This window comes from Gobio gobio (genome assembly GCF_949357685.1).
Source record: "Gobio gobio genome assembly, chromosome: 17".
NCBI classification, from domain to species: domain Eukaryota; kingdom Metazoa; phylum Chordata; class Actinopteri; order Cypriniformes; family Gobionidae; genus Gobio; species Gobio gobio.
In genome coordinates this window covers 34,313,270-34,329,679 of record NC_137110.1, presented here as the reverse complement: position 1 = coordinate 34,329,679, position 16,410 = coordinate 34,313,270, and the positions used below count along the sequence as shown (strand labels likewise).

The 16,410-nt window shown below is 41.0% G+C and overlaps 1 protein-coding gene across 3 annotated transcripts in view; it reads left to right on the top strand.

The window, feature by feature from the left end:
• Nucleotides 1-16,410, top strand: part of prkcaa (protein kinase C, alpha, a) — a 162,394-nt gene that overhangs the window by 96,541 nt on the left and 49,443 nt on the right. For 2 of the 3 annotated variants that reach the window (XR_013818318.1, XM_079840996.1), the window contains exons 6-8: nucleotides 7,223-7,379; nucleotides 10,718-10,852; nucleotides 11,613-11,706. Coding sequence is in view for 2 of the 3 variants with exons in the window: in XM_079840996.1 (XP_079697122.1) it covers nucleotides 7,223-7,379; nucleotides 10,718-10,852; nucleotides 11,613-11,706 (386 nt within the window). In the remaining variant the exon portion in view is untranslated. The remainder of the gene's footprint in view (nucleotides 1-7,222; nucleotides 7,380-10,717; nucleotides 10,853-11,612; nucleotides 11,707-16,410) is intronic. The other variant, XM_079840997.1, reaches the window with a different exon arrangement.

Below are 16,410 nucleotides of genomic sequence, written 5' to 3'. Positions count from 1 at the left end.
TTGTACATGTGCTTTGTATTCTGTTTTTCAGGGATAATTTGGGTAATTCCAGATGCTGCTACAGTTGTGATGTCACTAGCCTACCCTAAACATTACATTTGTGTGGATAGCATTTGTACACTAGCCTACCCTAAACATTACATTTGTGTGGATAGCATTTGTACAGCTGAATTGAGCTCCTATATTATAACAGTGCTGTCAGTTGAAGAGCCTGAAGGCCCCAGTCTTCAGATCCACACACAGTCTTGTGCTGGAGCTGCACCTGCACAATCAGTCTGATTACAACGTGCCAGCTAACTGCTGTCTCACACGCACACACACACACACACACACACACACACACACACACAGCTGCAGTGTGATTTAGTCTGTGTGACGTTCACTGGCCAAGGAAGAAAATGCCATTAGCAGAATGTCAGACCGATGAGTTCAAGAATAGATCACAGGCTGCATTCACACTCACTGTGTGAGTGTATGCACACATATACACGCTTGAACATATAAAGGACAGCGTTTGCTTGTTGGCATGTGCATATGTGCATTTCTTGTTATGAGCATGTGCATGCATATGTGTATGTTTTTGTTAGTGATGATGATGTGGTGTGTTATGTCTATATTGACAAGTGAAGTCCATTTTATTTATATAGAGCTTTTCAGAGTACACGTTGTTTCAAAGCAGCATTACAGAAAATCATGATGACAATGTTTATATAATATCTTAATGCCTTATAGTCACATTTAGCAGACTGGAACTAGACAATAATATAGTTTACATTTTACTATACAAGCAATCAAGCAGTTGAGATATGCTAGTATATATCACTCTACAAGAGTATACTGTATGTATGCAGATACATTTGGACAATTTTGGAAAAAATTTATATAAAGAGCTAGGTGATAATATAAAATTACATTTTACAAGAAAAAAAATCAGTTGAGATTTGCTATATATGCTATCACAGTTCTGTATGCTAAATGTCAGTCAAATATATTTAAACATCCGTGTATCTGCTTTATGCTCTGCAACCATGTAAAGCTTGAGGTGAGAAGGGTGACCAATTTGAAGAGTAACATATTCAGAAATCAAGGATGCATCCAACTGTGACAAAACAGTACTACTATCTATTAGGATGTGCTACCAACACTATACTGAGATTAAGGTTTAGGTTAGGGTTGGGGGTTAGAGTTTTTGTTTTTGTTTTGGGTTGTCAGTGTTGTATAGGCAATCAGCATTGCGATTAAAATGACAGAAATAAAATCTTTAGACTTGGATGCAGGGTGGGGTTTGCACTTAACTGCAAACCACAATAAATAGGCCTAAAAGAAAGGTGATGTTTGCTACGGTGGCCGAGAGAGCTCAAAGTGCTACAACTGAAGAAAACATATGGCCATTGAAAAAACACCAGTAAATTAAGAAAACATCTTCATCAGTTTGACAACACATGTGCTGCAAATACTCACAATGCAACCAAATACAGCACCTATACAATACACACACCTATGGCTAAGCTGTACCAGGCAAGAGATTGCTGTGGTCAGTTAAAATAGAGATCTTTTAAAATGTAATGTTAGAAATTTGTTTTAGAATGCCACATCTTTAGAAATAGCAACCTTTACATCCTGTCTGTAGCAATGTTCCCTCTAATTTATTTTCTCGCTGAGCAAAACTTTTCTCTATTGGGCGGACATTTTGGTCACCTGAGCAAAAACATTCTTTACCTGTACAGTGTATGTAAACGCACACAAAAAAAGTGGTTTCATCATGCGGTTATAACTTTTAACTTTAATGTGCCACTTCTATTTTATTTAACCATTGATGTAACTTAGTGATATATTAAATCAAAATATAAAATAAAAAACAGTTAATTAAGAAGTCACTAAATTAAGCACATTTTACAGTGCTATTAACTGTAGTCTTCTTTATCAAGAAATACTATTAAAATCTCCCCCAGGACAGTTAAATTCTTATAATTATAATATAATATGAAAATAATTAAGCGGTTACACTGAGATGGTTCTTAATGTGTTTTTGTACAGTCATTTATTGGCGACAGGCAATATTAAACCATCTATATTAAATGTTTGTTTATTGCTTATGAATTTCCAAGATTTTCTATATCAGGGGTTTTCAAACGTTTTAATGGCACGGATCCCTAAACAATCCCCTTGTGAGATCAATTCTTTATTAGGCTTACACTATTATACAATTATAATAGCCTATAATATAATGCAAAAACTAATGCGAGTATTTAAACTGATAGTATATTATATCAGTTTAAATGCTTCAATTTGTAAAAAAAAAAAAAAAAAAAAAAACTACCTGAAGTAATTAAATAGATCTAATAGCATGTGTATCTTTTATAGTTATCTAAACATCACTGAAATCCAAACCACACACTGTTACTTTGGTGTTTAGAGTTTGCACGCTACACTTGTGGTGGGTGTAACTGTAAATGCCTGTTTGTTACCGTGCTGTGTGCATCATCTGTTATTTCCACCACTTAATCAAGCCACTCTTCTTTAAAATATGATGAGGTTTTATTCCATGTCTTTGCGTTTCTCGTTGCCTCTCATTTTAAGCTATTTGGACCGCAAACACGACTCACTGCTGCGTGCTCACACGTGACATCATTGTCTTTCTAAGAAACCTGTGAACCGCATCCACCGGTTCTAACACGATAGCGATACTAACTCTATAGCGATAGAACAGAGCACTGATATTATTTCTCATTTAAACTACAATTAAATGGATTTCTCCCCACATTTCGATCTGTGTCTATCGTCTGCGTGGCATTTTATTCTTTCTGCGTGGCCGCGGCATCAAAAGTGCGCAGGCGCGCACACGCGCAGCTTAGAGAGAACATTGGTCAGTAGCAAATCCACAGCAGCTGTGTATTTTTTTGTTGCTATTTTCCATCCATCCACCCATCATCTTCCGCTTATCCGGGGCCAGGTCGCGGGGCAACAGTCTAAGCAGAGACGCCCAGACTTCCCTCTCCCTAGCCACTTCCTCCAGTCTTCCGGGGGAACCCTGAGGCGTTCCCAGGCGAGCCGGGAGACATAGTCCCTCCAGCGTGTCCTAGGTCTTCCCCGGGGCCTCCTCCCAGTGGGACGTGCCTGGAACACCTCCCTGGGAAGGCGTCCAGGAGGCATCCGAAATAGATGCCCGAGCCACCTCAGCTGGCTCCTCTCGATGTGGAGGAGCAACGGCTCTACTCTGAGCTCTTCCCAAGTAACCGAGCTTCTCACCCTATCTCTAAGGGAGCGCCCAGCTACCCTACGGAGAAAGCTCATTTTGGCCGCCTGTATCCGGGATCTTGTCCTTTCGGTCATGACCCACAGCTCATGACCATAGGTGAGAGTAGGAACGTAGATTGACCGGTAAATCGAGAGCTTTGCCTTACAGCTCAGCTCCTTCTTTACCACGACAGACCGGTACATCGACTGCATTACAGCAGAAGCTGCACCGAGTCTGTCAATCTCCCGTTCCATCCTTCCCTCACTTGTGAACAAGACCCCAAGATACCTGAACTCTTCCACTTGAGGCAGGAACTCTCCACCAACCTGAAGTGGGCAATCCACCCTTTTCCGACTGAGAACCATGGCCTCGGACTTGGAGGTGCTGATTCTCATCCCAGCCGCTTCACACTCGGCTGCAAACCGTCCCAGTGCACGCTGAAGGTCCTGGTTTGAGGAGGCCAACACGACAACATCATCCGCAAAAAGCAGCGACGAAATCGTGTGGTCCCCAAACCGGACACTCTCCGGCCCTTGGCTGCACCTAGAAATTCTGTCCATAAAAATTATGAACAGAACCGGTGACAAAGGGCAGCCCTGCCGGAGTCCAACATGCACCGGGAACAGGTCTGACTTACTGCCGGCAATGCGAACCAAGCTCTTGCTCCAGTCGTACAGGGACCGAACAGCCCTGAGCAGGGGGCCGCCGACCCCATACTCCCAGAGCACCCTCCACAGGATGCCACGAGGAACACAGTCGAATGCCTTCTCCAAATCCACAAAACACATGTGGACTGGTTGGGCAAAATCCCATGAACCCTCCAGCACCCTGGAAAGGGTATAGAGCTGGTCCAGTGTTTCACGACCGGGACGAAAACCACACTGTTCCTCCTGAATCCGAGGTTCCACTATCGGCCGAATTCTCCTCTCCAGTACCATGGCATAGACTTTCCCAGCGAGGCTGAGAAGTGTGATCCCCCTATAGTTGGAACACACTCTCCGGTCCCCCTTCTTGAAAAGAGGGACCACCACCCCGGTCTGCCAGTCCAGAGGTACTGTCCCCAACCGCCATGCGATGTTGCAGAGGCGTGTCAGCCAAGACAGCCCCACAACATCCAGAGACTTGAGGTACTCAGGGCGGATCTCATCCACCCCCGGTGCCTTGCCACCGAGGAGCTTTTTAACCACCTCAATGACTTCAGCCCGGGTGATGGACGAGTCCACCTCTGAGTCCCCAGCCACTGCTTCCTCAACGGAAGACATGTCGGTGGGATTGAGGAGATCCTCGAAGTATTCCTTCCACCGCCCGACGATATCCCCAGGTGAGGTCAACAGGTGCCCATCTCCACTGTAAACAGTGTGGTAGGGCACTGCTTCACCCTCCTGAGGCGTCGAATGGTTTGCCAGAATCTCTTCGAGGCCAAACGATAGTCTTTCTCCATGGCCTCACCGAACTCCTCCCAGGCCCAATTTTTTGCCTCCACGACTACCCGGGCTGCAGTCCGCTTCGCCTGTCGGTACCTGTCAGCTGCCTCCGGAGTCCCACAAGCCATCCAGGCCCGATAGGACTCCTTCTTCAGCTTGACGGCATCCCTTACTTCCGCTGTCCACCACCAGGTTCGGGGATTGCCGCCTCGACAGGCACCGGAGACCTTACGGCCACTGCTCTGAGCGGCCGCAGCGGACTCCCTCGGGATCCGGTCGAAGCTCTGCCGGAGGTGGGAGTTGAAGATCTCTCTGACAGGGGGCTCGGCCAAACGTTCCCATCAGATCCTCACAGTACGTTTGGGTCTGCCGAGTCTGTCCAGCTTCCTCCCCCGCCATCGGATCCAACTCACCACCAGGTGGTGATAATTTGACAGCTCCGCCCCTCTCTTCACCCGAGTGTCAAAGACATATGGCCGAAGGTCTGATGACACGACCACAAAGTCGATCATCGATCTCCGGCCTAGGGTGTCCTGGTGCCACGTGCACTGATGGACACCCTTATGCTTGAACATTGTGTTCGTTATGGACAAACCGTGGCTAGAAATCCAAAAACAGAACACCGCTCGGGTTCAGATCAGGGGGGCCGTTCCTCCCAATCACGCCCCTCCAGGTGTCACGGTCACTGCCCACGTGGGCGTTGAAGTCCCCCAGTAGAACGGCGGAGTCTCCAGTCGGAGCACTTTCCAGAACCCCTCCCAGAGACTCCAAGAGGGCCGGGTACTCCGCACTGCCATTTGGGCCCTGGGCACAAACAACAGTGAGAGACCTATCCCCGACTCGAAGGCGCAGGGAAGCGACCCTCTTGTTTACCGGGGTGAACTCCAACACATGGCAGCTGAGCTGCGGGGCTATAAGCAAACCCACTCCAGCCCTCCGCCTCTCACCATGGGCAACTCCAGAGTGGTAGAGAGTCCAGCCTCTCTCAAGAAGTGTGGTTCCAGAGCCCAAGCTGTGCGTGGAGGTGAGCCCGACTATCTCTAGTCGGTACCTCTCAACCTCCCGCACAAGCTCAGGCTCCTTCCCCACCAACGAGGTGACATTCCACGTCCCTAAAGCCAGATTCCGTGTCCAGAGATCGGGTCGTCGGGGGCCTCGCCCTCGACTGTTGCCCGATTCACTATGCACCGGCCCCTTACGCTCCCTCCTGCAGGTGGTGAGCCCACAGGAGGGCGGCCCCATGGGGGGGAGGCCCGGCCACCAGGCACTCGCATAAACCCCGGGCCTGGCTTCAAGGTGGGGCCCCGGCTGCGCCATGCCGGGCGACGTCACGGTCCTTGGTGTAATTGTCAACATAAGGGTTTGTGAACTGTTCTTAGTCTGGCCCGTCACCAAGGACCTGTTTGCCTTGGGAGACCCTACCAGGGGCATATAGCCCCAGACAACATAGCTCCCAGGATCATTCGGGTACTCAAACCTCTCCACCACGATAAGGTGACAGTTCAAGGAGAGGTATTGCTATTTTATTATTACATTTTTATTTGATGGTTTATCTAATGTCTAATGTCATGACAATAAAGTGATTTGAAATGGGATGGATGGATGGATGGATGGATGGATGGATGGATGGATGGATGGATGGATGGATGGATGGATGGATGGATGGATGGATGGATAAAAAGAGAGAAGAGATGAAATGTGGTGTCATGAAAATGTAAGACGCCTTCTACCTGTCAAACTTAGGCAAATCAGACATTTAGGTTGTCAATGTTGATATTTGCATTCTCAAATATCAAGTGTCTATTAGATGTTGTAATCTGTAAGTGTCTACTTGACACACTAAAATTCCTCCACTGATCCTCCACATATAATTTTATTGTGCCCCTTGTGTTTCATTGAATTCATTGACACGTTTTGGTGGCAAACCACATGTTTGCATTTGCCTTTTTGGTTGTGACATTTTCATATATTCAAATTTTAACCTTTCTGTGGATTTGAGTAGAGGCATGTATAGATGGCAGGTCTTTCCGTGTTGTTTCCTTGTTCCGTGTGTGTGTGTGTGTGTACCCTACAATTTGGGGACAAAATGTCCCCACAAATATGGCAATATCTGAAATCCTTGTCCTTGTGGAGATTTGTGTGTGTGTGTGTATAGCTTATAAATTATACTAAGTTTTATTTTTTTTTTGTGATGAATAGGTTTAGAAGATAAAATATATAAGGATATCTTTTTACAGTATAAATGATGATGATGTCTATGGAATGTGCCCATAAAACATGAAAACCCAATATGTGTGTTTGCTGTTTGGTCATGTGCACTCATATAAAGTAGCACGCTAAACCAGAGAGACAGTTATGAAACGCTTTCATATAAGATTGGTTTAACAAAGAACACCAATGTCTGCTCTGACAACATAACACTGATCTGGAATGTTTTGTTTAATATGAAGTCAGTTCTTCATATTATGTTATGAGCATCACCATCTGCCCTTTTTTATTTACATTTTTGTATTTTTAAATTCTCATTTCAACTCTTATTTGGCATGTTGTTGTGTTGCAGTTGTAGAAGGCAAGAACATGATTCCAATGGACCCGAATGGATTGTCTGATCCATATGTAAAACTCAAGTTGATTCCAGACCCTAAAAATGAGACGAAACAGAAAACAAAAACCATCCGTTCTTCCCTGAATCCGGCTTGGAATGAGTCATTTACATTGTGAGTCCCAACATTTTATTACATCCTGAAATTCAGGATTAATGTCTCATTGGTGTTAGTTTTATGTGCATGAACATTGTATTATTAATTGATGTTTTACCCATTACTATAATATTCCATACAGGTGTACTGTAGCATCAGTTTTAATTTCATGGCTCTTTAACGGATGATGATCAAAATCTGACCTGTGAAACATTATATAACCCTCTGATTGAGTTTGATGAAATCACTATTCTGCCTGATACATGATTTTGATGAAATGCCAAGATAAATCAGAGCCAAGGAGGACAGACCGATTCATGGCTTTATAAGACATACATATGCACACCAAACATTCAAAATAACAAGTATTTATATCTTCCTGGAAAATAGCATGAAATAATATAAGACATCAGTGGTGTGAATGTTTATATAAAATCACTTCCATAGAGTAGGTCTATAGACCTATCAGTTTAAGGTCACCAGTTCAAATCAAAGGATATATACACCGATCAGGCATAAGATTATGACCACCTTCCTAATATTGTGCTGGTCCCACTTTTGCTACCAAAACAGCCCTGACTCACTTCACTAGACCCAGCTCCTTAATCAAGCCACTCTTCTTTAAAATATGATGAGGTTTTATTCCACGTCTTTGCGTTTCTCGTTGCCTCTCATTTTAAGCTATTTGGACCGCAAACACGACTCACTGCTGCGTGCTCACACGTGACATCATTGTCTTTCTATGAAACCTGTGAACCGCATCCACCGGTTCTAACACGATAGCGATACTAACTCTATAGCGATAGAACAGAGCACTGATATTATTTCTCATTTAAACTACAATCAAATGGATTTCTCCCCACATTTCGATCTGTGTCTATCGTCTGCGTGGCATTTTATTCTTTCTGCGTGGCCGCGGCATCAAAAGTGTGCTGTGGTATCTGGCACCAGAAACTTTAAGTCCTGTAAGTTGCAAGGATGGGGGCCTCCATGGATCGGACTTGTTTGTTCAGCACATCCCACAGATATTTGATTGGATTGAGATCTGGGGAATTTGGAGGCCAAGTCACCACCCAAAGTCGTTGTTGTGCTCCTCAAACCATTCCTGAACCATTTTTGCTTTGTGGCAGGGCGCATTATCCTGCTGAAAGAGGCCACAGCCACCAGTGTATACCATTTCCATGAAAGGTTGTAGGGCCTGCTACAATGCTTAGGTAGCTGGTATATGTCAAAGTAACATCCACATGGATGACAGGACCCAAGGACCCAGGGTGCATTATCCGGCTGAAAGAGGCCACAGCCACCAGTGAAAACAGTTTTCATTAAAGGGTGTACATGGTCTTCAACAATGCTCAAGCTCACGTGCCCATTGTTGGTGTTTTCGGCCCATACACAGCCCCATATGCAACAAACTGTGATGCACTGCGTATTCTGACACCTTTCTATCAGAACCAGCATTAACTTCTTGAGCACTTTTAGCTGCAGTAGCTCGTCTGTTTGATTGGACCACACAGGCCAGCCTTCACTTCCCACGTGCATCAATGAACCTTGGCCGCCCCATGACCCTGACGCCGGTTCACCACTGTTTCTTCCTTGGTCCACTTTTGATAGATACTGACCACTGCAAACCGGGAACACCCAAAAAAGAGCTGCAGCTTTGGAGATGCTCTGACCCAGTCGTCTATCCATCACAATTTGGCCCTTGTCAAACTCGCTCAAATACTTACGCTTGCCCATTTTTCTTGCTTCCAACACATCAACTATGAGGACAAAACGTTCACTTGCTGCCTAATAGGGCTGGGCGATATGGCAAAAAATTCAATCTCGATTTTGATTTTCACGATTGACCAATTCACGATTACGATTTTTTTTATTTCAAGTGCACACATCTAAGGTGATCAACATGGTGTAAATGTAAAACAAGTTACTTATTTAATATATATCTTTGCAGAAAATATGCATGGAATATGAAGGCAAATATTGTACAAACGTATCTCAAACATATCCTTTATATTCAGAAATAATATAATATAAGAAATGTTAAATATTTCTTAGCCAAAATTAATAGCAATAAATAATGCCAGTAGGCTATTACTATCAGAAAATGCTTTGTAAAAACAGAAAATAACCGCATCTTTCAGCCGGTCACCATCATACAAACATGAAATATCAAACATGCAATAGTAGTTCTTTATGTGTGTGTGTGTGTGTGTGTGTGTGTGTGTGTGTGTGTGTGTGTGGGCATGTTTTTGTGAAATATAAGGACACAAATGTGTATAATGACATGAGTATGACACAGGTATTACAAAAAGAGGGTGAAATATGAGGACGTTACCCATGTCCTCACTTTTCAAAATGCTTATAAATCATACAGAATGAGGTTTTTTTCACAGAAAGTAAACTGTGCAGTTTCCTGTGATGGGTAGGTTTAGGGGCAGGGGCAGTGTAAGGGGATAGAAAATACAGTTTGAACGGTATAAAAACCATTACGCCTATGGAATGTCCCCACATTTCACAAAAAAAAACCCTGTGTGTGTGTGTGTGTGAGAGTTTTTTTGTCTGTTTTGCACTCTTGACGTTTTAGAGATTCACCCCTTCACTGTTGAGTACTTTTTTTCTGCATCCTGGCTGATTTGTAGATTGTATGCACAAAAAAAACTAATTTCCCATGGGGGTCATTTTTGACCCAAAGGTCCTGAGTGTGACTATTTTTTTTTTACGACCACTTAGACTTTTAAAATCCTGTCCCCAATTTTTTGGGGTGTTCATATACCAAGTACCAATAAAGTCACCAAGTTTCAGACCATTCCAATGAAGCTAAGATTTTTTATTTTATTTTATAAAACGCAAGATCCACTATAGTGGTAAAAATTTGCTATTGCGTGATAAAAATGCTCAATGTGTCCACCGGATGGCACCGATCTCATTTAAAAAATTGCTTTCATGAGGCCTAGGCTTGACTCTAAAATGAAATACAGCTTTAATAAAAAAAAATAAAACAATTATATATCTATATAAATTTTGTATTATATTCAAATATGGGAAAAAATGGGTCATAATTATTGCATAAATATTAATTATAAATCATAAAATTATCTCGTAAAAAGAAAAAGAAAAAATATTATTGAACAAAAATATATTTCATTGATCTTACTCAAATCTTTTTTATCTTAATCCTGCCCTCCGGGTCATTTTTGACCCGAAGGTCCTGAGTGTGAACAATACATTAAGAACCCCAGAGTGTTAATCTGGATAATATGCATTGCTGAAAGAAAGCAGCTGAAAAGCCCTGCTTTAGAATATGATGAAGGGGGGTGCTACTGTAATGCTTCATTCAGTATGCTTGTGTGTTCCAGTAAGTTGAAGGCATCAGATAAGGACCGTCGGCTGTCTATAGAGGTGTGGGACTGGGACAGAACCACCCGCAATGACTTCATGGGCTCAATGTCTTTTGGTGTGTCCGAGCTCATGAAGTCCCCAGTGTGTGGATGGTAAGGATATGTCTTTTTTCTCGCAGACCCATGTATCTGGTAGGGCTTAAGATCTTGGAAAGGAAAATGGCTGGGTCACTAATTTTGTTCAGCAGTCACTTTCTGCCGTTATTAGGAATGCTCTGTTAGTTCAAATCCAACATTAAAGACCCATAAAGGTAGTGTACTATATTATAAACATTCTAAATAAAGGGCGTCCGATTGATCGGTTTTACCGATTAATCGGCACGATAACTGATTTGTGGATCTATCGTTATCGGCAAAAATCCATACCGATTGCTTTACCAGGTTGCATCCGTTGCTGGAGCGACTGAGAAGGGTCCACTGTCATTATACAGTATGAGAATATTTGTTTTATATGTAATATAATTAATATGTTTGTGTTCACATATAAAATGTTATAATGATGCCAAAACACCATTGTCTGTTATAATCAGACAATGACTTCAGAAGACAGATGTAGTCTGTTGCTCATATGGACTACTTTTATGGCCTTTAATGAAGCTTTTGTTGTTGTTGTTTATCGTTGTTTGTCCTTAGAAAAAAATTCTCTAAAAATAATCTTATTTTCTTGCCTAGGGTTAATGTTCTGAAATTATGTGATATTCTTTGTTTGTTTTTTATATTATTTTGCTGTGGAAAATACATAATGATATTGCTTTACAGACTCAGAATTAACCCTAGGGAGTAAACAGAATTGTGGGTACTTGAAATGTGCTTTGATGAATACCATAAATAAAAAAATCTCTTTGGGGTGCAGGTACAAAATGTTAAATCAGGAGGAGGGAGAATACTACAATGTGCCCATTCCAGATGAAGATGACGAGGATACTGAGCTCCGACAGAAGTTTGAGGTGACTCTTTTATTATCCTTATGTGCAAACTAATTTCTCTTTGTTTTTTTGTTCTCTAGAAAAACTATTTTGGACAAATGATTTTTATGTTGTTGTTGTTGGTGAAACAGAATTTATCCTAATGCTGAACAGACAGTAGATTAGTCTGTGGCGCTTACAAAACAACTTTTTATTTTCTAATTGCTAACAATAAACTTTTGTTTACTAAACATAAAGAATAAGAATTTAATAATTCTTTAACAGCTAGAATGAGCAGGTTGGTAAATTCCATCAATAAATTATTAGAGCCTTTAGTCTCAGCAGTCTGTAGTACATTGTTTATGCATGGAATATAGGGCTGCCCTCGACTAAAGATTTTTCTAGTCTACCAATAGTCGTTCATTTAAATTTGACTGTTGAGACTAAAAATTACTGAGAGACACAGCAAAAATTTTGTGTGAAATATCTTGCTATAATTTCCAGAGTAAAATGATTTGACTCTCAGATCTGTTAAGCTGGTTAGCTTGAGCTGATCTGCTAGTATGTTTAGCTGTTGTTTTTATGTCTCTGTCAGACATTTTGTTATTAGACATTAATATTTCATCTGCTTGTTGCTTTCCTCAGACACATACTGTAGATATTTGTACACATACAAATACATTATAGCTGCCTTAGGGTGGTTTATGTGTGACCCATAAAACATTTAAAGCTAGTTGCACACTTGATGAGAAGCACAATGCCTCATGAGTCACCATTGGCTATTAGAATCAGTTTTCATGTAATTCTTTGTTTTGCCAGATGATGGCAGTGATAGCTTTTCTTGTTATTTTTTTCCTGTTTAGTGTGTTTAGTGATTTTGAAATTCCACCAGCATAGCTAAACATAAGCAAACTCGCTTAGTTGTGGTTATGGTTTTAGTATTGAAATTACTGTAGTGCATGGTCTATTCTATTTTGTTATATTTTCTTCTATTTTATTACATTCTAAAATTATTTTTTCCCCCTGTGAATCTTCAGCAGCCATTACTCAAGTATACAGTTTCATATGATCCTTCAGAAGTCATTCTAATATGCTGATTTGGTGCTAATGAGACATTTCTTATTATTATCATCAATGTTGAAGACGGTCGTGCTGCTTAATATTTTTGTGGAAACTTACATTATCATTGAAAAGTTTGGTAAACATACATTTTATTTTATAATAAGAAGAAATTACAACTATTATTCAGCAAATAAATGCTGTTCTTTTGAATTTTCTATTCATCATAGAATCTTCTGGGTGATCTGTTAAATGTCAGGCTTTTTCAAGCATAGATCTGAATTTAAATGATTTTAATTCATAAATGCTTTTGAATAAAGACCTACGGTTGGTGTATTTAAAAAATTGCGCACTGCAGATTATTGCAGAAGTGAAAGCAGCATAAAAAAATGTATGTATATAAAAGTTATATAATTTTATCTTTACTGTAAACAAAAAATAATATTTTTATACAAATATATATTTTAAGAAAAAATGTGGACTCTAAAATTGTTATAAAATAATGTCTAGCTGTGTTCCAAGCAAAGTGTTCCAATTTTATAACTAGTAGTGAGGCACTGACAGGTTAAATTTAGCTAGAAATTTTAGTTAGAATTTTGAATTTAACTGGTTAAATTCTAGAACCTGGGGTAGAATTAGATTTTTTTAAAATCACACTGCACCTGATTCATTACTCACAGACAGTCAAGCCTTTGGCAAGGAACACACCAAACCTACGCCGACCAACTTGTGGCAACGAAAGCAGACTGCTGAGTTGGCTCACGTCAGCAGCGTCTGGGTCCAAAGTTGCCCTGATACACCAAGCCAACGCTCAACATCCGACGGCAAAGTAGCAGGTCCGTTCTGCGCCTGTGTAAGAGTAAATAGCTTTCTGTACCTGGTGGCAGTAGTCTGTTTTCGTTATTCAAAGCGGGAAACCGGAAGAGCTACAGGGATATAAACAAAGCACCTCATAATCTCGCTCACCACAGACGATCACATCTGGGGTTTTTTTCTCATGCACTGGTTCGCTAGCTGAACAGCCAATCAGAATGATCAGATGGCCCGACTGACCGACAAGAGTCGACGCCGATTCAACATGTCGGATCGGCTGAAAAATAGCCGACGAGTACCAACATCAGCTGACGGTGCGGAACACACAGAGAAAACTTAGTTGGCCGACGCACGGAAACTACCTGATGGCCGACCGTCGGCTTGATGTGTTCCAGGCTTTTAAAACCTTTCTCAGACCACAGCCAAATCACCCTCTATATAAAACAGCCCGGAACAACAACCAACACAATCATGACATGAACAATGAACAATGAACAAAATAATATCATTCAAATGGACAGAAAACAGTATCGCTAATTATACCAATTGAATGTACAGAAACACAGTACAATCTCTCTACATTCATTCCAAATACATATTCAGCATCAGTCAGGCAGTGAAAGATCTAAATGACATATTTTACAAAACAAAAAAGTGACTCTGAAATGGGACTCTGGCAGATGGTTTGATTTAGAATGTTAGGCTCTAAGAAATGTACCCACACAGAAAGCTCAGAGCTCACAGTCAAGCTCAATATCTACAGGACTATTTTGAAGAAATTAAAAAATAAATCAATTCCAATAAATTCTGGGATAAATGAGAATTATTATACAAATCATTGAAAGACATGGAAAAATCATTTATAAGAATTACATAGCTCAACTGAAATTCAAAATTCTAATCAAAATGAATGAATTAATAATAATAATAAATAGAAATTTGGATCAATTAAAGCAAATCAAACCCCCTTAGATTTCCCCATAACAATGAAATAATTAGAAAATAATTTGCAAGTCCTCAAGCCCAAGAAAGCCTGTGATGTTGACAGAAGCCTGAATGAGATGCTGAAACACACGGAGCAACTTAAAAGTGGCTATCCTAAAATTCTTCAGTGATGTTCTGTGAGTATTTTTTTTACACAGGGAAGGTTTTCTGCAGCATTTTAAACACAAGACATTTAGGCAGTGTGTCCACCAAAGCTATGAGCGTTACGAGGCGCTGAGCGTCTATTTCACGTTCAAGCGCTAAGTGCTCTGCGTTTTTTACTGGTCGGCCGAGAGTTGAAGAATGTTCAACTTTGAGTAAAACGCAGCGCACCTCACTTTGTCACTTTTTACCCAGCCATCCAATCACAGTGGAGGAGGGGCAGGACAAATACCACACCGACCAACCGCCACATTCTACTTGTACAACGTCAACAGATGACAACAAGCAGCATAATAATGAAACAAAATTATTTAAAACAACATTGTATCAACATTTTTAAATAGAATCAAAACAGAAACAAACTATCTGTGAAATGAGATACTAGTAACACTTATTGCTTATCAATTCTCAACGGAAGAGTCTCACTGAAAAAAAAACGCTGCGCTGACAAAACCACAAGCAAGGCGTTAGACTTCCTTATGTAGGGTCAGTGTGCAAGTGTGTACTGTCACCCATCCAGTCACACATGCACTCTATCACACAGAACCAACCAAAGACTTCCCTCTACCTAAAAAATCACGTCATTGGATAACTTTACATTGGCTGTGAATTAACTCAAAGAGAAAGCAAAAAGGGCTTTCTATGCCATTAAAAGATCAGTTAAAATTGCCCAATCCAAATCTGTCTCAAACTTTGCAAAGCAATAATTGAACCGATTGTATTTAATGGCAGTGAAGTGTGTGGGGTCTACTTACATGTATAAAATTTGACTTTGTAAGCTGGCAAAACATCCAATTGAAACTCTACATTTAGAATTCTGTAAAATATATATTTTTTTAAAGGCCAAATGACGAATACAGGCCAGAATAAAGGCCAACAACAAGCCAATACCCTCTCCTTCTAAACATCCAATAATTTTGTTTTGTTTTATTTTTTTGTTGTTGTTTTTCAGAAGCTTCACTTCTGTAAATCAGATCAGAAAATTTAGAGACCGATGTTTATTATGCCGTTTATTATGTCATTTATAAATCAGTGTGTGTGACCTCCTCTGAAGAGGGCAAGATTTCATCAAAAACAGTTGGCAGGTGAGAAACCCCCAACTAAAAGTTAGTTTTTATGAGTTTGCTAGTGAGACCCCCAATTAACCCAGGCTTTCTCACTTACACCCTCATACTGAATAATCAGACTTTGCCAGAGGTAAGTGCACATAACTTTGGGTGGGAAGATTATATCCTTATCTGCTATAAGATATAAATATTATCTATTCCTATTCACGCTTATGTTTGTTTCGTGTCTGCATGTATATCTCTGTTTACCCCTCTGGTGTGGTTACAGGATCAGACATTAGAGGACCTTGGGCAGGTGCGTGTCAGCAGCAGCGTGCAAATATGTGTGTGTTGATTGGCTGGCTGGTTTTGTGCCCGTTTCATCTGCATCACTTTTTTTTTTATAAAATGGTCGCTACATTAATGCAGCTTCATCTTGAAGTATGTGAAGGTGTGAAGACTTCTTGCAGAGAATACTTGTGTGTGCCTGCTCATAGGGCAGTGATAGGTTCCTGATTGTTACGTAGAGGTATGCATTGATGTGGGAATAAAGTTTGAGTAGGGGGTGCTGCAGGATGCTATGAGAGGGATACGATTTTTGACACTGACTCTACAGCTCTGTGCACCTCAGGCAAAGGCATTCATATATATTTTGGTCATACAAGAGTAATGCAAACTGTAA